General features: G+C 37.0%; 1 protein-coding gene across 1 annotated transcript; it reads right to left on the reverse strand.

The window, feature by feature from the left end:
• Positions 1 to 289: 289 nt before the first annotated feature.
• On the reverse strand, positions 290 to 23817 carry ppm1lb (protein phosphatase, Mg2+/Mn2+ dependent, 1Lb). Its single transcript, XM_051861595.1, has 4 exons — positions 22999 to 23817; positions 7273 to 7447; positions 5701 to 5862; positions 290 to 2405 (listed from the first exon to the last, which is right to left on the reverse strand). Exons 1-4 carry the CDS (start codon positions 23368 to 23370, stop codon positions 2059 to 2061), a joined length of 1056 nt encoding a protein of 351 aa, XP_051717555.1. The 5' UTR covers positions 23371 to 23817; the 3' UTR covers positions 290 to 2058.
• Between the last annotated feature and the right edge of the window lie 1015 nt (positions 23818 to 24832).

A 24832-nucleotide genomic window follows, 5' to 3' on the forward strand; every position in this document is an offset into this window, starting at 1 on the left:
GAAGTCAAGTGTGACTGAATTGATATGAGATTCTCCATGTGATGCACGAGATATGACTCCTTCCACCATGTTTTGACCATCTCTGGCTGTCTGGAACAATGAAATAGAACCATCAGACATGATTCAATGAAGCACATGATAGGCAGAGAAGCACATTACATACACCCTTTTTAAGACAGAAAAAAAACATCATGCAAAAGTTGTTTCAAAGGCAGCAAGTTAAATAAGTAATAAGCTGTGCTCATGTTCTGTTTCTCTCTTATCTCTCTACAAATGATAAAATACAACCTTTAAGCATTTTTATTAAAATATTTATTATCCATGATTTTTTTTATATTTAAAATACCCATTACACAGTAAATTAAACAATTTTAAACAACAATTGATTCAGAGTCATTTTTTTTTTATTTTCATTAAATATGCATGTCTCACCAATTGTCAATTGATAAACACATGCACAGGAATAATATCAGTCAATGGAGCCTGATTTTCAGAAGCTTCATGATATTATTTGATGCTTTTGAAGCTTCTGAAAGTCGGGCTCCATTGACTGATATTGCATCACCTTGGGTTAATATTTAATATAAACATTCATTTTGTTATTCTTCGTCTCAGAGAGACATCAATATGTAAAATAATACACTGACATTTAATATGAACCTCCAGACACTGTAAACAAATTCTGGACAACACAACACTTCTGGCAAATAAATTCATGATAGAGAGAGATAGAAAAGCATGTTCATTAAAATAAGGCAACATACTTGGATTAAAATCGTCCAATGATCATACAGAGTCAAGTCAAGGCCGTGAAAGTCAGATATACCTGAAATATGTTTTAGTAAAGTAGTTTGGTAACACTTTATTTTAGTGTCCTTGTTACATGTAGTTACTGTAATAACAACTATAAATTATGCATAATTACATGCAATTAACCCTAAACCTACCATAAATACATGTTGTTGATTAAAATTACTCATTAATTAACTATAATTACACTGTAATAAAGACACCTTTAAATAAAGTGTAACAGTAGTTTTTTTTTTTTTTCTACAGTGTGTGCTGATGTGTTTCTGAAACGATCACCACGTACACAACTGACAGTTATAGGCATAAACAAATGAAACTTTTGCTTGGTATGTCTTGATATAAACAGAAACACACGTCACTTCACTGCCTGTTTAACATGACCACTTCTGTAACTTATGAATGAGTTTGGAATGAAAAATCGACTGAGGACATGAGGTCAACCTGTCACATGATGCTTTGTGTGAGAAACAGATCCACATTTTATTTATTCACTGATAATTCCCCCCTCTGCCAAAGCTCTGCCAAATTTCAGTAGAAGTTCAGATTCGGACAAGTTTTGTTAGTGCACTGAATGTGCTGCACCAGTTCAAAGAAGAGAAATGAACATTTATTCTTTACATTTGTGTGTATTTATCTGTATTATATTCAAGCATCCATTGATTTGCTATATGGGGCAAAGAGTGCATTCAGCAGAAAAGTTTTACTAGCACAGAAATAAAGAACTTGTATTTGAATACAGTGTGCATTTGAGAGCTGCAGCGGAGGTTTTAAGGGAGTTACTTGACAGACATGGTCACTATCACAGTTTACCTGTTTCTCCATGATTCATGATTTACACACCATACGTATTAGCTGGGTTACTTCTTAACTCAACCTATTGTTAATTATTGAAAATATTACATGAGAAATTAAAACCAACCTGACAGATAAAAACAGATAAAATGACAACTTTCCAGCTCAGTCCAACAGAGTGAGGGATAATGATGATATTTGTTGCACCTGTGTAAAGATTCTTCAAAAATTCTATTTTTCTATTCCATGGGGGAACTATACCTTTAATGAAGAAGTGATTGCTTAAATCTGCACCATTCAATTTAAATACAAATTGTTGCTTCTCCACAAAATAGTCTTTTATCACTTTTATCTAACATTAAAGTTATGCATAATGATAATCGCTCATCAAGTCACTCATTCATTCAAATATTGGTTTGCATTACATGATTGCATGTGAGAGCTGAGCCGTCTTCACTAGCCGGCAGCTTTGGAGCCTTTCTTTCTGAACTTGACCACCATCACGGTGATGTTGTCTGGACAGCCGCGGTAGAAGGACTGCAGGGCGATGCTCTTCGCACCGAAGTGTGGCTCATCCAGACGCTCTTTGATGAAGTGCACGGCTTCCTCGCTGCTAAAGGCGTCCCAGAGTCCATCTGAGGCCAGAATCATGAACTGAGGCTGTAGTTTTTCCAAGTCAAAGGTCAGCACATCAGGGTCAGGGATCAGCACCTTCAGCTTCTTCAGCGGATAGTCACCAAGTGAACGAGACATGGCAAGAACGCCTTGTACACGCCAGGAGCCGTTGAAACTGATGAAGCCACCTAAATCAGAGAAGCTGATTACTGAGGGATTAAAGAAGGCCAATCATTCAATAAAATAATTCAAGAAGTTGTTTTAAAAAACATTGTCTGTTTCGTAGGTTGTCACAAGGCTTTGTATTTCAGACACACACACAAGGACAGTTCTGCTAATACATCTAAAACAGCTGCAGAAAATTTTTCCCCAACCACTGACAGAATTCTCTGGCAATATACAGTAGGGGGCGCTATTAAACACCTTCTGAAAGAGTACAGAATCTCCGGATCAAAACACAGGTGAAGTAGAAGCAGAAACAAGTGATAGAAGCTTTGTTCAACATCAAAGAGTGTAGAAGCCAAGAGGTGAAACTCTTATGCTTTTTTTTTTTGGTAACAACCACTAGGTGGCAGAATGACAATGAAAGAGAAGTCAAAGTGGAAAGTTTTAGCCCAGTGGTTCTCAAACCTGTCCTGGAGGTCTCCCTCATATATCACACCTGATTCAACTCATTAGCTCATTAGTAGAGACTGCAAGACCTGAAATGGGATTGTCAGAAATAGTGAGACATAGGGTGTCTCTCAATCAGCTCCCTAGTTCAGTAGTCAGGGCACTGACCAGGGAGTCAGCCATTTTAAGGGCTGTCTCAATCACAGAATCCTTCCAGGGCACTGAAGCGTTCGCTGCCTAAAAAGTCCCACAATGCACTGTGAAAACCAGGGAGCATCGATGCTCACTATGCTCCCTTAACGGAAGTTCTGAAGCGCGAAACTTGAATCACGTGAACCAACTCACTACACATAACGACGAACGATAGATGTTTTTAAAAATACAAACCATTATTTTATTATATTTCAGCATAAACATACATCGCTAGACAGGTAATGAACATAATCTAGCTAACATTTATAATGTATAAATATATATATATATAAATATATATAATATATAATATATAATAGCTCTGCTGTTGTTCATAAATACCAGTAGTGATGTTGTACAATGAGGACGTTGTCACGTCGCCGGAAATAGAGTCATAAGTGTCCCAATGTGTAGTGAACCAGTGTCCTTTACTGTCCTTACCAGTGCCTGAATTAGTGTACACGATATACTGATTCACAAGCTCGGGAGCTAGGAAGCTGATTGAGACACACCCATACAAAATGTGCAGGTCTGGGGGTCCTCTATGACAGGTTTGAGAACCACTGTTTTAGCCTACTTTATTGAGTATTTTATGCAACTTTACACATTTACTATTACTTTTATTAGTTACTATTACTCCACTAGGTCTGAAATGTATATTGTACATTTTAATTCTGTTGGATCATGCTACAAACATAATGACCTTATAGAACATGATACATTGTGTCTGTTATCCCATAATTGCCACTTTTGGACACTGTGGATGTGTTTTTTTGTTTAAATAGTTTCGCTTTAACAGACATTAATATAAGACAACACTGCAAAAACAGTTTACTGTCAAGCTGTTATATTTCTGTTATATATTTATTGTCCAACATTTCCAATTTTTCTGATGCATGTCCTTAATTAAATTTCATATGTTGGAATTAATTCAGTGTTTATAATGCTAATACTTGAACTTCAAAGAATTTCAGCTCAAACTGACATGGTTTCTAGACAGCAAAGGTTTTGTGAAAAAAAAGTGGAAGACTTAAACACAATGTCTGTAAAATAAACTGTTAAAAGGATTTGATGATCACTAGCGATTGTATGTTATTCTGTGTTGTCATTCAGGTTGGATTCCAGCTTTATTGTACTTTTTTTTTAAACAAAGCAGCTGATATTGCCATAGCGACAACAAGAAGCTAGCGGACTGCTGAGTCGCTTTCACCCCAAAATGGCAAGCATAGGGCTGTTCCTGGGCGCCTGTGTTGCAATGGAACTTTCTATTGGCTTTCACTTCTTGTCAATAAGTTCTTTGCGCACATGTAAAATAGCAGATCATCAAACATTAAACAGCACATAAATCAAAACTGCCTATCGTTACTGAATCAAATGCTGATTGACACAATCTCATGTGACTGACAGGTTGATGGAGGGGAGAGATTATTGTGCACATCATCAGAGAAGAGCTGTTGTATGAGACTGAAATATTTAATAAAAAATAAGATGTGTCCATTTTGATTTCATAGTGAAAATGAAGGTTATAACAGAAAATTAAGGTTATTTTAGGACCATTAAGATGTTTTTCATTGTAAAATAATTTTTGAGACAATTATTCACTTTTCCATAGGCAAATTCTCAATATTATAATGCATAATAGAATTGTACTGCATCCAATCAATTCTCGTTATTTTCAAACATGATTCTCATTATTGTAATACAATATTTTTTTAAATGCATTAAAGCAGCAGGATAGAGTGAGAAGTTTTTCTTTTTATTAAAATCAGTGTAAAGGCAGTATAACAAATACTACCGCGATGTATAAATATTTTACAGTTATAACGTTACAGTAATGAGGTTTTTGGGGTAAAATGTGATTAATTGTCAGAACATTAATGTGACGATGCAAAAATTAATCCAAAACATGCTTAATTTTCTTTAGTCATATTATATATATATATATATATATATATATATACACACACATACATATACTCCAGTACAGAAGGTTGGGCACGTGGTAATGCAACACTGTTTGCTAACCGCTACAACAGGAAAAAGAGCAGCAAAAGAAGAACAGAAGATATGCATAGACATGTTTATGTGTAGTCTCTCAACCAGTGTTTCAACTGTGGAAAGATCAGTAAAACAGCTTGAATATAATATCTCATGTAGCATTACATTTACCTCAGGCAAGTCATTTAGTGTCCACAGCATGTTAGTTCACTAGAGAAATGAACTCTAGAGGGAGCATTTCACTAAATATATGCACTATATTAGTTATATTCATTATAGTTACTTTACCTGATAGTAATGTATTCATTATTTAACATGTTCAAAGAAATTATGTCATGAAAACAAGTTATGACAGTAACTGTGTAAATGATTCTATTTCAAAAGAGAACTGGAGTAGAAAATTGACTTTATAATTTGATTTAGAAGTTAATGTAAAACCTGCCTTATGTGCAATTGACATGTTTTCTTATTTTATTATTTGAGCATTGATTATTATAATCGAAAAATAAATATAAATATTTAAATATCCCTGTATATTTAAAGAGAGACACAATTTGTTCCATAAACCACTGTTTAATAAAAAAAGAAGAAAAAAGAAGCAATTTTATGTGCAGTTTTCTCCCCCTGCTGTACCGAACCCTCATGTTTGTGTTTGCATGACTGCAGTGAGCTGCTACTCACCTGCTTTCTTGATTCTCTTTCGCTCTTTGACCTGGTAGGGTTTGTGGTCATGTGACAGCGGGATGGCATTACCGTCTTTATCACACAGCACTGCCCTCGAATCGCCAACATTAGCTACAGTTAAGTCCTTCTCAGACAGCAGAGCCACCAGACACGTGGTACCTGAGTGAGACATGCACGTGAATGAGGCTCTGGGCTGACCTTACCCATTTACAAGAATGAAAAACCTCATGAAAGGGAACAGCGAAGCCATCAGTACAAGCAGCTCCGAGCCAGTTATCAAAGGAAACCCAGGCTGGCTCATGTGTGTCTGGTACTGTTCTCAGTGCTGGTCAGCATTCGTCTGCAGGAATACTCAAAGATCCATTTGTCATGCATTTATTTCAGTCTGGAGGTGGCGTTGCCAGAAGCGAATTCTCAGATCCTCTAAAGTGGAATGACATGATCCGGGATCTCTTCTATAAAAGCACCAATGGCATTAATGGAGAGTCTCTCTCTCTGTTAAGAGATCATTTACTGTGATCCAGCTTTTGGCCCGATTTACAGTTGAACTTTGTATTTTTGCAAGCCTTCTATCTCTATTGTGATTATCATTATTTTGTCCTTTTATTGGTAACAGGTATTGGATTTATGTTCCAGTTCACCTTTTTGTTGTTCAGAAAGCTCAGATTCAGCTGTTAATTTCTCCATTGGAGTAAGATAAGATCACCTATCCAGGTGATCAGGTGTATACATATACACATTTATTTATATGACAGCGATTCGGCTGTGTATTAAACCTTTGACAAGTCCGATCACAGCGAACATTCAGATCTGCATTCTGACCCAGGGAGAGCAGTTGTCATGTATAGGTATGAAACAGTCTTTTCAACCACACAGGATCATTATTTCTGTGTTACAGTAATTTATATTATCACAGAAGTACTGGGATAAAAGTTTATAGTTCAGATATAAACACTACTGTAGCAATCAAAATAGAGTAAATCACCTTTTGAAAGTAATTTGACAAATTTGACACTACACGTTCCACCAGTAGGTGGTGACAAGTGACTGTTAAAAAATGTATTTGTCTTTAAATCATTCATTAAAGAGATTTGTTCAAAAACACTGATTCATCCAGTAATGAAATAAGTGTCTTTATGAGTGAGTCATTGAATCATTCATTCAACCAATTTTTAAAAAAATAATTTGTTCAATTTAATTAAATATTTTTTTAAACAGACTGCAGCAACTAACATTGTCAGAACCTCTAGTAAATTATTATTATTATTATTATTTTTAGTAAAGTACATTAATTTGTTTAGTTGTCTATACAGAATTGTGGGAGAATCATGATCTCCATTAAAAAAACAAAAACACTTTATCCAGAATTTTATCCAAAATCATACAGCTCTACTGAATACTGTCAGTTGCTTTTTCAGAACGGCACACAGTATGACGCGACTAATGATTCACACAGTGCACAACAACCTCATCATATTTAATGTTTGGTTCTCAGGTCGAAGGTCTAATGGTTGTAGACTTACATTTGTATCATGATTCTGAGCCATCCATCGGACTGTGAGCTCTCACCTGCTTCATCATAGGAGGCCGACAGTTTCTCCAGGATCTCTTTGTCTATGTTGAGTATCTGCTGCTTGAGGATGGACTTATGAGTAAGAGCGCTGTTTTCTTTCTGCTTCTCATAGCGCTGGAGCTGCTGCCGCAACATGATGGGAAGATGAGACTTGGCATACTCTGCAGCTGCCTGAGAGACAAACACAGATAACAGACACATTTGTCATTCTTCAACAAAACTTTGATACTTCAAGGGACTTCACATTCATTTATGAACAGACTCTTGTGCGCATGCATTTTACTGACTGTGGTCATTTTGTGTTCATCGTATCTCTAAATATTTGACATAACGACAGTTTTGTTAAAGGCACAATATGTAAGATTTTTGGATTAAAATATCCAAAAACAACTAGAACAGTGTTATATGTTTTGTTGACTTATGTACATTATCCCAGATGTTCCCAAGAATGTTTAAATCAAGAGAAATAAGCAATTTTAACCAGGACACCGGCTGTGTCCGTGTGTCGTCTATCAATGACATCATACCCGTGTTACACTCGGTTTCCGGTTTTATTTTGTAGAAACCATGGAAACACCAAAGACGCTTTCATATATTATGTGTTTTATTAGACAGATGAGCAACTGTTTGGATACATTCATCGACAGAAAACTGAGTTCATCACGTTTAATCTCATTGTTTGAATCTCGTTTTCTTGATTTTCCGTGAGTACCATGCTTTTATCATGCCTCAGAGAAAAATTTTGTCAAGTAGCTAAAATAGCATAATCAGATGCAGTTAAAAATTACATATTGTTCCTTTCAAGTCATTGGAACTGTTGTATGGTAGAATTTCAGGTATAAGACAATCACTGAATGAAACAATGTTAAAGTTTTTTTTTTTTTTTTTTTTCCCCAATCGCTATATAACCAATGATTCAACACTTAGGGTTGCTTTTTAAAATTTCATCAGAGGGTCCACAGACATCCGCACACCCCGTCCACGTGCAGCCAAATTTTTGAGACTGTGCGGACAGTCCGGGGACAACAGCGCATGTGTAAGTGACTTGAGCTCTTGAAAACAGCAGTTCACTAGATGTGCGCATGCGCCGAACGCATCTTTCCATGCTTACGACGGAAAATTAAGTATTTAAATTTAATCAATGAAAAAATTTCAAAAATCGGCCCGCTTAATCAGCCTACCGATCAATCGGTTGACCTCTAGTTGGTACCAAAATTGCCCGAGCCGTGCTTACAGATTCTTCTTCTGCTATTTACTAGCTATGTTTCCATCCACCTATTTTTGTGCACATTTTGGGATTTCACATTAAAAGGCAGCATGGAAACACTAAGATGCACATATGTTCTGAAAATTTGCATAAAATTTGCATTTTTTTATCCGATAAGAAGACAAGAGCACTACGGAAACACATTTACGGAATAATAAAAAAACCCTCATGTGACTTTGCCTCAGCAGAGGCTGTGATTGGATAACTGGATTAACCAGTGGACCAATCACATCGCAGCATCTCAAATGTTGGTTTGGTGTTCTGAAACGCCTGAGTCAAAGTCTGTCATCAGAATGATTTGCGCGAGGACGAATGCAAGAGAACATGACAGCGTTTATTGTGTTTCGTCTGCCGCTCTGAGACGAACTCATTTATGATGGAGGAAAAAAGAACCTGTTTTTATTACTGATATTTTGTGGCAATTTCACAGGAAGTGATGATTTTGTTCACTTGAACACATGGGATAGACATGCTTTATTCGCAAATGTTTTATGCCATATTTCAATTTTGTGCATAAGGTAAATTCACAACTCTGAATGGAAACAAATTCTTACTCTGCAAAATAGTTTGTTCACGAGCGCCACCAAGTCTTGTTTTATGTAACTGCAGTGGCTCCGGTCACACGAGCAAAAGCATGGCTCTCATTGGTAGTGTTAATGTTCATGCAGCATTAACAACAGCTGATTCAAATTAAACCGTTTATCACACAAAATTTTTGTGATGTAAAATCTTGGTGTGAACAGGTTTGTGGAGAAGTATTTTCATGTCAGTATGAACCCTGATAAAAACATGAGATCATCCCTCAGGTGCAGAGAAGACTCCAGGGCTCGTGTGCCTCCTGCGCGCTGACAAACCTCACAGGAATATTAATCACGCACGCATCAGTGACCCGGACTCGAGTCTGTGCAGTGAGTGAATCGAGCGGGCGGATGGAGAGATGCTGGATGCACTGCTATATTCATATCAGACGACTATTTCACGCACCCGGTGAATGAAGATTTTGTAGGCATACTGCGTAGTTGTGCTTGGAGTCAGTTGTTTTATTTGTGATAACGCAATGAAACATGACAAATTGTGTCAACAATTTTTGTCCAGGCTCTCTAACAAAGAAATTATGAACACATGCAAAAACAAGAGAGAACCAATGAAATATTAATAACTGATTATGTTGTAGTAGGGGTGTACCCGTAAATGTATCTAACCCTATCCACACTCCAATCCAGAAGGGGGGCGCACATGGTAATGCAACGCTGTTTGCTAACCACCACAACAGGAAAAAGAACAGAAGAACAACGCATGTGCAAATTACTTGAGCACTTGAAAACAAGTCCTGTAAATACACACGTGTGTCGAATGAATCTCAACTGTGCGTGAAACGGAGCGGATCACGGAAAATTAAGTATAGGAGGGTTGGGCTTAAGCTTTGAATGTTTAAATTAAGGGTGGAACGGTTCAGATTTCTCACGGTTCGGTTTGTGTCACGGTTTCGGTACAGTTCGGTATGTGCTATGTTCAGTAAAAAATAGGACAATTGTCAAATAAAGGATTATTTAAGACATAATTCAAAAATCCAGTACACTGATACTGATACACATGCCTTTCGGTTTTTCTCTTAAGACATGACCTACTATGTTTGTTAGGATACTCGCTAAGATGGGCATGTTGACAATTTTTGTGTGAATTTGTCCGTTTAGGTGCAAAACTTAAAGAGAATTTGCGCGAGAGTATTTGCTCCTCACAGCGCGCGAGTTCTCTTTCATGTCTTTTACGGATGAATGTTTAAATTGGCAAGGTTTAAATGAGTTTAGTTTAAACAGATAGCAAAGTGAGATATTGAGGTCTCACCTGCGCTCGCGCGCTATCAACACCCGGGTGATGACGGCGTAAATGACTGGTCATCAGAGCATTCGGCACGTCATTGAACATTTGTTTACAAAGAGTGACTGTTTTGTCCATGTTCTTTTGATCATCGCTGTTGTAACGTTTTGGGAAACTAGAATGCATATCCATCGACTGAAACATACATTAGCCGAATCCATCTGTCTGTTTTACACGTTGTTATCAACAAACCATATTATAGATGCATCGTCAGATGCAAGCGCGGGCCGAACCATGGGTGGAGAACCGAACGTTTTTTTTTTGTTTTTTTTTTCATCCCACCCCTAGTTTAAATATAGTTTAAGTGGAGCAAACAGTAACACTCCTAATGCACAACTATTAACTGGTTGCTTATTATCATGCACATTACTAGGATATTGGCTGTTTATTAGTACTTATAAAGCAAATATTAATGCCTTATTCTGCATGACCTTATTCTACGTCCCATAATCCTACCCAATACCTAAATTTAACAACTACCTTACTAACTATTCATAAGCAGTATAATAAGCATGACTTCTGTGTACCGTTACACCCCTAATGTTGTAGTCGATGTATGCTTTTTCCTGTCAGCTTTTGTTTTTTAGATGCAATTTTTGTGCATAATAAAATAAAACCTGTAGCTGTAGTTTGCCTCTTTTTTGCCAAATAATTTTGTCAGATAAATGTCACTTGTTTAGTGATTTGTTCTTCCCTCATGCCATGCCATGTTTTCACCAGGTAAGCGACGCACATGCACCCGGGCATCCACGTGATGTAAAAGAAAACGTGATTCATCAGACCAGGTCACCTTCTTCCATTGCTCCGTGGACCAGTTCTGGTGCTCACGTGCCCACTGTTGTCTCTTTCGGCGGTGGACAGGGGTCAGCATGGGCACCCTGACTGGTCTGCAGTGATGCAGCCCCATACGCAACAAACTGTGATGCACTGTGTATTCTGACACCTTTCTATCAGAACCAGCATTAACTTCTTGAGCAATTTGAGCTATAGTAGCTCGTCTGTTGGATCGGACCACACAGGCCAGCCTTCGCTCCCCACGTTTATCAATCCTTGGCCACCCATGACCCTGTCATTTGTTCACCACTGTTCCTTCCTTGAACCACTTATGATAGATGCTGACCACTGCAGATCGGGAACACCCCACAAGCGCTGCAGTTTTGGAGATGCTCTGACCCAGTCGTCTAGCCATCACAATTTGGCCTTTGTCAAACTCGCTCAAATCCTTACACTTGCCCATTTTTCCTGCTTCTAACACATCAACTTTGAGGACAAAATGTTCATTTGCTGCCTAATATATCCCACCCACTAACAGGTGCCGTGATGAAGAGATAATCAGTGTTATTCACTTCACCTGTCGGTGCTCATAATGTTATGCCGAGTATGATGCCTCAGTTAGGTCCAATCATTCTCACACTCAATTTTCAAAACTGTTGGACAAAATCAAAATATATAGGCATTTCTTCAACTATGGTCATATTTGGCCCGGTGAAGGTTTAAAAATAAAATCACACATCTGTCCACAAACATCATAAGAGAATATTTTTTTTTTCTTAAAGTCGGCATGAAATCAAAACCTTTTTATTTTCATCATGCATGTTAATGTAATTAATCTGAATGAATCATCTGTGCATTTAGTTTAAAAAACAAAATAAAACTGTTACTGACCTTGTTTAATCAAAATGTCATAACTTACCAGGCTTACCTCGATATTCTACTTGCATCTCAAATGGTTAAACAGCCCGACATGACAAAAAAACCTTGATTTCTCTTACGTCACATTTACCATATCTTATGTTTGATCTCATATGTGCTTCACTGATACTACTGTCTGCTTGATAGACTATCTGGAGAACAATAGTTGGATGGGGTGGAAATGGTGCTACAACTAAAGCAGACAGTCAGAACCAGTCTAAAACTAAATAGAAATCATTTACGCTATTAATTTCAAAGTGTTTTATAGTTATCTGGTGTTGTATTGGTTCCTGCACTGGCAGTCAGCTCATATAGCAGAAGGTTTGAAGAAAATAGGTTTGTTACCAGCGTTTTTGCATCTGCTGTCAGATCTTTTCCTGCATCTAAATATTTTTAAATGTATAGTAGATTTACACTTATGTGACTTCAGTAGTAACAGGCATGACAGAAGCTTTGGCGTGAGTGAGCTTCCACACGTCTGTATTTGCATCTGCTTTTCCTGTCTGTGTTTGGTTACAATTGCGAACAACTAGATTTGTATTCAGGACAAGACACTTTGCCCTTGCAAAACTCACCAATGTATTACATCACTAACTTGTTAACTAATAGTTTCAAGTGGAATTGTGTTTAATGAAAGCATAAATACATTACTAGTGAAGGATTCATTAGTAATGTATTCATTAGATGAGATTTTTATTTTTATTTTGGAGTGAACTATTCCCTTAAGTGTTTCCCAACCCAACGGCAGAATTTCAAAGCACAAAGCACTTCAACTCTCTTCACATGTTATTGATCTTGATCAAAGGATGTCCATCCTCTCTAAACTGAAAATATTCTGCCCATATGATTGTATTTATCAGCACATGAGAGTACATCTGAGATGTGCTGGAGTCATTCCTGCTGTGGCTTTCCTTTCACTGTCTGGTTAAAAACTGACTGAGAACTTTTTTGTAAATCTCAAACAACTGTAATCAGAAGCAGACAGCAAACACACACACACACACACAAATCACACTGACTACTACACAAATCACTATAGGCATGATCTTCCTGTCACACTGGAAAAGTGTGAGCAGCAAAAAGCTTTAGCAGAATCTACTCTGATCTGAGTTAACAGCAGTTAGGACAACACTTAGCTTGCACACATTTAATTTACATTACCACAAGTTAATTCAATTTCATTTTAAGTTTTATTTTACAGTCTGTTGGAAAAAAGTTTTAGTAAATGGATCAAATCCAGCTGTGTATCACCTTCTCCAAAGTCTGGAGAATTCCATGAGATGGCAGCGTCCAAACATGTGCTCAGCAGAAACACAGCTTCATTTTCAGGGAAACACAGATGTGTGGATGAAAAATAAGATATAATAACAGTGCATGTCTTAGTTTGAGAAGTCTGAGTGCCTCAGTTTTGTATACTACACATACTCAAGCATGCGCGACGCTCGTGGTGTTTTTAGCATCTACCATCTTATATACGAAGACCCTCCAGAGCTGCTCTGAAAGAAGGAATCTCTCAGAATCTCAAAGGTCTTCACTACTAACTGGCAAAATACAAGTTTACTTTAAATTGAAGAAATGATAAAAGAAATATATTGGCCTACTATTGTATAGTAAAATCTTCCAGATCACCAGAGATGGTTAAACACTCGCAAATGACACAGCGAAACTCGCATTGATTCAGCCACATGTGACCTTGACCAGTTGCATTTTGGAACACATTTGTGACCCTGGATATTTGTAGCAATAGCCAACAATACATCTTATCAGTCAAAATTATCGATTTTTCTTTTATGCAAAAAATCATTAGGATATTAAGTAAAGATCATGTTCCATGAAGATATTTTGTAAATTTCCTAATGTAAATATATAAAAAATGTATTTTTGTGAGTGGATATGCATTGCTAAGGACTTAAAAGGCGATTTTGATTTTTTTGCACCCGTAGATTCTAGATTTTCAAATAGTTGTATCTCGGCCAAATATTGTCCCATACATGAATGGAAAGTGTATTTATTCAACTTTCAGATGATATATAAATCTCAATTTCAAAAAAATTGACCCTTATGACTGGTTTTGTGGTCCAGGGTCACATATGTGCTTCTGTGTCATTCTCACAAAGAGATCTCGCTCAAGCGCGCACTTTTGTTTGGGCTAGCAATAGGTCCTCACCTATAACTTGACACTTAAAACTTTAAAATTTGAAGGTAGGGTAGGCAATTTATTTCATAAACTCTTTTTTGTGTTGGAATCTCTGATTCAGAAGCATCAGATTGCCTTTGCAATGTTGGAATTGCCCCATTTTTTTTTAGAAAAAAGCTGGTCTTGTATTCTCCCAGGTTCAGGAAACTGTCCTCTGTAAAATACGCTGCACACACACAAACATTTGGGTTGTACTGTTCTGGAACAGTGTTGTAAATAAATCTTAAAGGGAACCCCTGGTATTAAGACTTGTATGGTTTAACATAATGTAAATGATGTCTCTTACTGAAATATGTAGTAGAAAACACATGAAAGATTTACGTTATTTAAAAAATCCATGACATATTTGGACAATGGGTGGCGCCATTTTGTTTAGGTGCACAGTGCGTTCTATGTCAATTACGTCAAATGGTTGAGCTACCGACACTACCCTGTTGATATTTTTCCGCAACACAGCTTGGAATATAATATACAATGCCACATTGTGCAGCTTTTGGTTATGATTTCCAGTCGATGAGCCACAAGAGAAGCGATGTAAGTCTTCTCTGCTTTACTAGCGATAAGAGGAGAAAAGAATGGTGCGCACAACAGGTGCGTTAAAGCATACACTTATATCCATCAGCAACTGTAAGCTCTTTCAGCTGTGGTCTACTAAAAGCCCCAAAGGAATCAGGGCTAAAGTGAAGAGAACAAAGACGCGGTTCTTTAGGAAGTTTTATTCGTCCACATTCTGCACAACTTCCCATTCGTTTCTCCTCTTATCGCTAGTAAAGCAGTGAAGACTTACATCGCTTCTCTTGTGGCTCATTGACTGGAAATTACAACCAAAAGCTGCACAATGTGGCACTGTATATTATATGTTGTATAATATACAGTCCCAAATATGTCATGGATTTTTTAAGTAACGTAAATCTTTCATGGGGTTTCTACTACATATTTCAGTATCATTTACGTTATATTAAGCCATACAAGTCTTAATGCCCAGTGTTCCCTTTAACCACTGATTCCTAATTGCATCCACTTTAGGAAGGCCAAATAAAGTACTGCTTTTGCCTTTGCATAGAAACACACAGTGTCTCAACAACATGTCAGTGACAACTGAAGCTACAACCTTCTTTCTTTGCGTATGCATGTGGGCAGCATTATGCAAATATTTTCACCTAGTGATGTAGGTCAGTGAGGGAGAATGTGATCAAGACGTTTTAGCTAGGTCTGATTCTGCCTTCTCTTTTAGGTTGAATAAATCTTTTTGTGAGAGCCTTTAGCTTAGAGCAACATCTATGATACGTGGCTGGGTTTGTATGCGATCCCTGTAAGGGTTCGACAGTGAATTTTATCTGACTCAAAGTACCCATGGGTTACCTAAAATAAACTGTGGTCTGTTCTTTATTTAACTCACAATTGCAGACAAATATGTGAACCATGCCTCAATCCCAAAAGCATTCACAGGACCCTTAAAACACATTACAGAGATGCACAAAGCTGGAACAGGCTACAAAAGCACTGCTTAAGACCTGAGTGTTCATGAATCCACACCATTTACAGATTTAGAAGATTCTGGACTGTTGCTACTCTCTGTAGGAGCGGCCATCATACAAAGATCACAACAGACGATCCTGAAACAGATGAGAAAGAACCCAAGGATCACAGCACAAGACCTCCAGAAGACTGTGAAAGTCTTTGTTCATGCATCCACTATCATGAAAACACTGAACAAGGATGGTGTTCATGAAAGGACAACAGGCAGGAAACCACTGCTGCCAGAAAAATATTGCGACATGTCTCCTGTTTGTCCAAAAAGCAGAAACACAGATATTCTCAAATGACCAGGGATGGTACAAATGCAATGACAATACATGTATCAGTACAGGTAGTATTGGTATTGTACTTGCTCTGGAAGGAAGTGGTACCAGAATATCCCCAATAGCAATGGTTTACTGTGCAACACTACTACCATTTAAAAATACTCTGGCAACGGCTGTGCCTTGAGGCTTAAGTACTGTCACACCAATATACCATACAACACTTTCACCTACACACTCACCTACACATCATTCAAAGGCTCACCCATGCTCACCAACACACACACACACACACACACACACACACACCAATCCTAACCACGATCTCTTGTCCAAAAGCTCAGCATCATTCTCATCCAGACACTCACACAAATGCTCACGCATGCTCAAGCTGGATCGTTTATAATGCGCTTCCTGTGTCGTGCTTCTCAGTCCCACTTTAAATTAAGTGTAATAAATAATGGAACAAATAGAATAATAATGGACAATCTTAACTTAAATTTATTATTTATTTAGCTTAAATAATTTTTTGACATTCATTGCAGTTGCGCCACCTGGCTTCCTGGTTGCGCCACCTGGCTTCCTGGTTGCGCCACCTGACTTTTGCAACTAATGATGCCTGTATTAGCTTTTGCCAATAATAGCAAGTGCATACATAGAATTTTTAAAAGGGTCCTATAATGCCCCCTTTTCACAAGATGTAATATAAGTCTCTGGTGTCTCCAGAATGTGTCTGTGAAGTATCAGCTCAAAATACCCCACAGATCATTTATTATAGCTCGTCAAATTTGCCCCTATTTGGGTGTGAGCAAAAACACGCCTTTTTGTGTGTGTCCCTTTAAATGCAAATGAGCTGCTGCTCCCGGCCCCCTTTCCAGAAGAGGGGCCGGAGCTTTAACAGCTCACGCTTTGGTTGCTCAACAACAACAAAGCTGGAGAATCTCACGCAGCCAAAATGAAGATTGTCAGTAACGGTGTTCAGCCTTACATTGTTCAAACCGGAGTCGGACACTGATGGAGAGACTCAAAGAAGTTACAACTTTTAGAATGAAACTGGATGTTTCTGAATGGTTAGTGGATAAATTTATGTGGTTGCTGTGGAGTTGATTCAACTCATCCACTAGCATGTGCCGTCATGTTAATCTTCTGTGCAAAACCCGTATGGACGCCCACTATACATAGCGTACCTGTTTGCCAAACAGAGCCATACACACCTGGCTAACGTTTATGATTGCTATCAAATGCTGTGAATAGTCTAATATTTTTTCCAAAATATCGCTCGGATAGAAACGCTCCTTTTTTAGCAATCGAGTTTTCCAGAGTCAACTTCAGGCTATCCAAGCTAACGAAACTCTAGTGTTCTGTGCTCATCTGTACAGCCAACGACAGAACAGTTAGCATGCTTTGATCCAACTTTTGCCATAGCGTTAGAACTGGTACACTGTTGTCGCTCGCGAAAACAAAAAGGCGGTGCTGTGGGTGGAAACATGCAGATTAAGGGGCGGTAATATTATAATAAGATCCCCTTCCTACGTCACAAGGGGAGCGAAATCTGAGTGGTTCATTTTTTCACATGCTTGCAGAGAAAGGCTTGCCAAAGGGGTTGTGTTTACTGTGTTGTCCTTTAAAACAATGTCCCCTTTAAAGCAATAAAGAAGTTTATGATAAAATAGCATTTTCCTAGTTTTACATTGGTTGTACCAGAATACAAGATCTACAAAGGCCACAAGGATCAGTTGGGGTCCTCTGGATGATTCATTATCATGTTTACTGTTATTACCTTATCAATTCATAATAAAAGTGCCATGTGTGCAGTTGTGCCACCCTGACATTTGAGAAAAATATATAAATTGCCGGACAAAATTTTCTCTATTATCTCAACAGCTTTAAAACTACTGATATTTATAAAATTTGTTTATATAAAAGGTTTGAAACATAAAATTATGCCATAGTATTTTAAATAGTTTTCTTAGTCTGTTTATTTGTGCAGACGGTTGCGCCACATGATGTTTTAGGGGTTTAAGACACCAAAACATAAAATAATATTTATTATTTGAATGTGCTGAAATTAATTCAATCTAAATAGGTTTTATAGAATAAACTGATACATGTCATGAATTTATCAAATTATTTTAAAAGGAACACAAAAATATTTTTCACAGATTGCGTATAGAAGCAGGAAAAAAGCACATGGATTCCGATATTCTCAGATGGGTTTCAGTCCTCATTCATATGTGGAAATAAATCTGAAATTAAAGAGATATTTGCATTTGCATCGGTCACGTAAGCGGACAGATCGGACATTCCCATCAGTCGTACTCACATGACTCGTTTTAACGGCAAAATGGAGGATGAAGACTCAATCCAATGTTTTGCTAACCTTTTAACAGCCTGTATTATTATTTTGTCTGCGTCCGTTTCAAATCGCGGCATTTTTACTTCCTTTTCGGCCTAAGCTTTTCCGGGTCAGTACGTCCCTGGGTTGTTTTGCCATTGTATAGTGTAAATGGGATAGTCAACAAATGGGAATTGGGCATCCAGACCTGCAGTGTATGCGGCCCAAACGCTCAAACTCACACACTCATCCACACTCATCTACATTCTCCTCCAGACGCTCGCCCACACCTCATCAAAAGCTCACACATGCTCATCTAAACACATACACTCATCCAAACGTTCACACGTACACTCACCCACACATTCACCCATACACTTGCAAGGCCTAAAAATCTCAGCTTATAATGGGGGAAATTCACACAAATATTGATAGTAGGCTGAACGAGTACATTCATCAGCTCATCTACACCTTCAGTAACGCATACGTAATTACCTGAGGTTATTAGACTGGACCAGATTTTGTTCGAGACAGGGACAGGCCGAGGCAAGATAATATTAGGAGGACTCTTCATATTACACACCTACATGAAAATGGTTCACAGGCCTTATTAGTGAGTCAGTCTTGATGCTGAAGATCATTGTGACTCATCTAGTTTTCTAAAGGGAGATGTGAAAACTTTCAAAATACACTTATAAAAGTGACTTCAAATCATTACAATAGACTAAATGATAATTTATTGGATACTTTATTTTAAAGTGAGGCAAAGCCCTTTCTATCTAATGTTGCCTAGATACAGAACTTTGAATTAAAATTCAATAGGTATCTCCAGGATTATATGAGAGATAAGAGGGATTGTGTACATCTTGCCTTAGAAAATGTAACTAGTAATAGTCTATCATTTATTGTGCATCATCTCACTCTCAAATCTTTTAAAGAAATGTAAGAGTTTTGTTTGGGGCAGTAGCAGGTCAACAGACACTCTTGTGCTGATCCATATATTCCATGTTGTTTCAGATTTGGCACCATTTTTGCATTAGAATGTGGATTTTTATTTTAAATTCGATGAACATTCGAAATCATAGTTTTAATTTGACAGCCCTATCAGGACGTGTTCCTGCTGCACTTCACAGACGATGGGTTGAAGGAGAATTTCAGTCATTTATGACACTATATTCAACAACAGCTTGTTCCGCGAGTCATTCGTCATTACGCCATTTCTACATCATGCGCATAACTTTCCAGTTTCCGGTTTCAATCCGATCAAGTGTTTACATGTCTTATCGAATAGTTTTAAACTACCCCTTATAATCCGAACAAAATTTTAATCTGATTTGGCAAATTTATTCTGATTGACATGGTTACATGTGACTTTTTTTATTCCAGCTGTGCTACTTGTGAAAAAGAATAAGCAACACACTGAAAAGCAGACTATCAATTTTACCTGTGTGGCAGTTTAGGACAAAGGACAAAACTTTTTCATCTCTTTTTAGTCTACTTCACAAGATCCACGCATTACTTGTTTCGATGATACACATTATTATTGGTCTGGTCGGTGCTCACGGATAGTTTTGGATCCACACTGATGTCAGCGTCAGTCAACAAGCATTAGTTTACTGTGTGATGATGTCTGATGAATGTAGAGTATGATATACCATAGTTCATCACAGTATTTACCAGGGTCAAAATAAACAAACTTGAATTGCCTGTTATTTAAATCAATAATAATACGGCAAATTTCAGAAATCTGATGATCTAAAACATCCAAACTCATGTGTAAAGCAAAAAAATAAAAATAAATAAAAAATAATAATTCTCGTTAAGAGCTGTGAAAAAGAGCTTTATCCAAAAAAGGAACTTTATCATTTAGTAAATGAGACAAACCACTTTTCACTACAAATCACTTAAGTGCAAGAAAAATTATATCAAATAAACAACTAAATCATGATAAAAGGGCAGAAACCAGGCAGATACCTGCTAATGCTTGATATATGGGTCATTGACGAATAAGGTTTTTGAAAGTGTAAAAAAAGCATAATGGAGATATAATTAATTTTGAAGTTTTATTCATTGTTAGCAATGAGATTATGTGGTTTTTATAATCAATCAACAAAGCTTTTGTCATTTTTTACAAGATGGACAAAAAAAAGTCATTCGGTTTAACCAAAATTTCGGTTTTACCGAATGACACTTTTGGTTATACCGAATGACGATATTTTCAAACAATGCTAACAGGTTGATATCTAGCTAGCAAAAGGAAAATTAAACATTTTATATTTAGTACAAGTTTTTAAAATATTACAACATTTCTATGTTTTATAGCGGTTGTACCGAATGATCTGATGTTTCGGGATACGTGTATGAGCAAGTGAAAACATGAATTTTTCAAATAGTTAAAAGAGGGTTAGTTACTTTGCTTCATGACCATGTGGTCCTTTGCAGGTGTCTGAATGATCCTGTCACATGACCGCATGATCCAAAATGGTCCCTTTATATTGGTTACTCCGAATGACATCAATGAAATTCATTTTTCTGGATATTCTTTCTCGTAACAAAGCAATGACTTCTATACCATTTTGCACTATGTTGATATATCATGTTATGAAATATAAAAAAATATATATTTATTACATTTTAAGGTATTTTAATCACAAATGAAATGACTGTATTGGCCTTTGGACGGTTAAACCGAATGACCTTTTGACACTTCAAAATCTTTAAAATTCCTTTATATGTAGCAAAATATAATTAAAACCTTGTGAATTCAATAAAAGATCTAGTTGTAGTACCTTACATACTTTGGATGTCATATCTTTGTTTTTTATTATTATTAAGGCCTTTGGACAAAAAAATTACCCGTCACGTCATTGACCCATATGAAAGAGAGAGAAATCAACATCACACTGACTTACACAAATCAAATAAAAACTTCACAGAACTCTAGAGAAAACAGAATGTGACTCCATAACAAATGTACGAGCCACACTGTACAACAGCTGCTCTTTTCCCCTCAAATCAAAGGCCACAAACAACAGAGATACACAACGCTTGATGCAATGAGGCTTCCAAACCATTCCTACAACCCAGGTGAAAAAAAGTGCACTAAAATACACTCTATTTCAGTACACTTCCATAATGTACTTAAAGTGCTCTATTTTCACACACTAATTTTTTACTTAATATACTAAAAGTTCTTCTTTAGTACTTCTTCAGATAATCTTACATCTGATAATCTTCAGAACATCTAAGTGTATTCAACTGTGCTATTTTGAGATGCCATGAATATGAACTAAAATGTGCTTTTAATATACTATCTCTGTATTAAACAAATGTATTTAGTTACCACTTGTAGTACACTTCTTTCACACACTTAAATATACTCATCAGACATAGAAAATACACTTGTGAATTATTTAAAATATAATAATATATGATAATATACACAAAATGTATTTATAATGTATTGCCCACATATTTTCATAAATTAGATCATTCTTTTCAAAAAATGTACCTTAACTATATTAATAGTCCCTTTATATAATGTAACAAAGTATATGTTAATGGTGTTTTACTTGTAATTAATACATTTCTACTGTTTTTTTCATGAAAATCCAATAGAACTTAGTGACAGTATATATAAAAATCCACTAAAATATAATGTAAAGCGTTCATAGCACACTTTTGAGTAATGCACTTATAAAACACTTCTGCATATTTGGTGTACTTCATCAGACTACAATTAAAATCAATTTAAGTGTTAGTGCTAATTAGTGCATTATATTAAGTGTACTTAAGTACCACAGTTGGGAAAATGTACTTATATTTTAAGTAATATATTTTTAATAAAATCATTTTGATTTAAACTTACAATTACTATATAAAAGTCTACTTAGACTGAACTAATTTTTAAAGCATTCAAAGCACACATTTAAGAAATCCACTAATAAAACTCTGTATATTTTTGTGGTATTTTTGCACTAAAAATCAATTTAAGTATTAGTGGTATACTTTTTCAAGTGCACTGAAGTACTACTGAAGTAAAAAATATACTTTAATTAGTGATTGATAGCGTATAACTTTTACAAATTTTATTAAGAAAAAAATTAAGAATGTACTACAAATGTACTATTTTTTACTGCGTTCAAATATACTTTATTTTTACCTGGGAATATTTAGTACTTTTAGTAATTTAGTGTGGAAAAATAATACTTTACTTTCTCTGAAACATGTTCTGTTATTCACAGACAAAGGTTATTTTGTGCTGATGTCAATATTACAATAAACACTGAGTATTCAGCATCAAACCTGTCAGTGAATCCCTTAAAAACAAATATGGCAAAGTGATGGTACTCAATTATAATATTACAAGACAAGACCACACTACTGAATGAGACACATCCATGTTACAAGCTGCTTCAAAGGCTATATGGTATTTTCTTGGACCCCTATGTCCAAGAAACCATATTATGGAAGTTTGTATGGTGTGGGCGCTCACCACTTACACAATCCAAATGTCACCAGAAAGACAGAGACAGACAGGCAGATGTTTACCTCCCCACCATGCCCATCGAAGACGCCGAAGATGGTCGGATGGCTCTTGTTGAGTGTGTCCGCGAGAATGCCAAATCTGTCCTCCATATGCTCTCTCCTGCCCTGGATCGAGTACACCGCTGCAGTGCTGCTCTTGTACTGCCATGTCTTCGAGAACTCCTCATCCAGCGCCGCGCGCTCGTTCTGCATCATCTCCGCCACCTTTCCCTTCATCATGTTCACCGCGTCGCGGCTGGACTGCACGATGGTCTTCACCTCATCCGTGTGGAAGAGGAAGCTCCAGAGGGCCAGACTGACGCACAGCAGCAGCAGAGTCTCCGGCCGCAGCAGCAGATAGCGCATGATTCGAGCCAGCAGTGACAGCAGACTCATGCTCTCCTCCGGCGTGCACACGCACACACACTGACCTAAAGCACATCAGAGGCTCTCCTCCGGCACACACTCTGCGCTAATGACAGCAGAACGAGTGCACACATCAAACATCTGTTAATCTTAATGCTGAATACTTAATACTAAATCTGTTAATCTTAATACTTTCCCTTCGAAGACGATTAGTAGATGAGATGTTTTCGCTTTAGAAAATAATAAGCAGATGCAACGCTCTTCCCTTTAAAAATGGTAAATAAATGGCGTGCTTGTTTAGTGCTCCTCCGACGCGGCAGCGCGTGCAGGTGTTCTGCGTAGTGTGTGCGCGCATCGCGCGTGCTCGCAGCTCGGTGCAGCGCTCACTTGTGTGTGTGCGCGTGTATGTTTGACAACCAGATGCCAGAGAGACCCCAGTCAGTACTACCTCTGTCTTGTTGTCAGTGTGAGACAGACACACTACTACGGCACAAATCGAAATACACTAAATCAAACTGCCTGTCAAAATAAAAGTCCGAACTTTATGCTAGAATAGTTGTTGATTAAAAAAACAGAATCCACAAAATTGTGAGTCAAAGTTTACCTGATGGTAAAATTGCAATGGGGGAAAAAATGGAAATGGATTGTACATTATTATTCAGTTACCTACCAAATAAATGAATAAAATAATGGACTATTATGCACAGAATTCTTTAGAATATATATAAGCAATAATATAAGCCAGCTGGAAAACTTCCGGTGAAATGTTACTTGTTGGTGTGTTAAGCATCAATAGTGTAATACTTAGTTTATAATCAGAATATATTTAGAATATAAGAATTCTTGATATCTTAAATACTGTTTCCATGGAAACACGTCAAACTTTCTTTCTTTCTTTGGGTTATTTCACCCAAAAATGAAAATTCTGTCATTGATTACTCACCCTCATGTCGTTCTACACCCGTAAGACCTTTGTTCATCTTTGGAACACAAATTAAGCTAAGTGAAGCCTTCATAGACAGCAAGATAATTTACACTTTCAATGCCCAGAAAGATACTAAAGACATATTTAAAACAGTTCCTGTGAGAACAGTGGTTAAATCTTAATATTATAAAGCGACGAGAATACTTTTTGTGCGCCAAAAAAACAAAATAACGACTTTTCAACAATATCTAGTGATGGCCGATTTCAAAACACTGCTTCATGAAGCTTTACAAATCTTTTGTTTCAAATCAGTGGTTCTGAGTGCCAAAGTCACACGATTTCAGCAGTTTGGCAGTTTGATACGCATTCCAAATCACCGATTCGAAACAAAAGATTCATAAAGCTTCATGAAGCAGTGTTTTAAAATCGGGAACGACATGAGGGTGAGTAATTAATGACAGAAATTTCATTTTTGGGTGAACTAACTCTTTAATATTCTTGAGTGTTTTTGATCTCTTAGAATGCTTCAAATTGCATGAAACTCGAAACACACCTCAAAGATGTTGG

This window comes from Ctenopharyngodon idella, chromosome 15 (genome assembly GCF_019924925.1).
Source record: "Ctenopharyngodon idella isolate HZGC_01 chromosome 15, HZGC01, whole genome shotgun sequence".
Classification (NCBI taxonomy): Eukaryota; Metazoa; Chordata; class Actinopteri; order Cypriniformes; family Xenocyprididae; genus Ctenopharyngodon; species Ctenopharyngodon idella.

Bases quoted from the DNA above. Each gene is read 5' to 3' on its own strand.
- ppm1lb (XM_051861595.1), bottom strand. From the start codon at position 23,370: ATGAGTCTGCTGTCACTGCTGGCTCGAATCATGCGCTATCTGCTGCTG. The intron at 7,448-22,998 runs GTAAACATCTGC...TTTGTCTCTCAG, and splicing joins TCGATGGGCATGGTGGGGAG to GCAGCTGCAGAGTATGCCAA. The intron at 5,863-7,272 runs GTGAGAGCTCAC...TGTCTCACTCAG, and splicing joins GGCCTCCTATGATGAAGCAG to GTACCACGTGTCTGGTGGCT.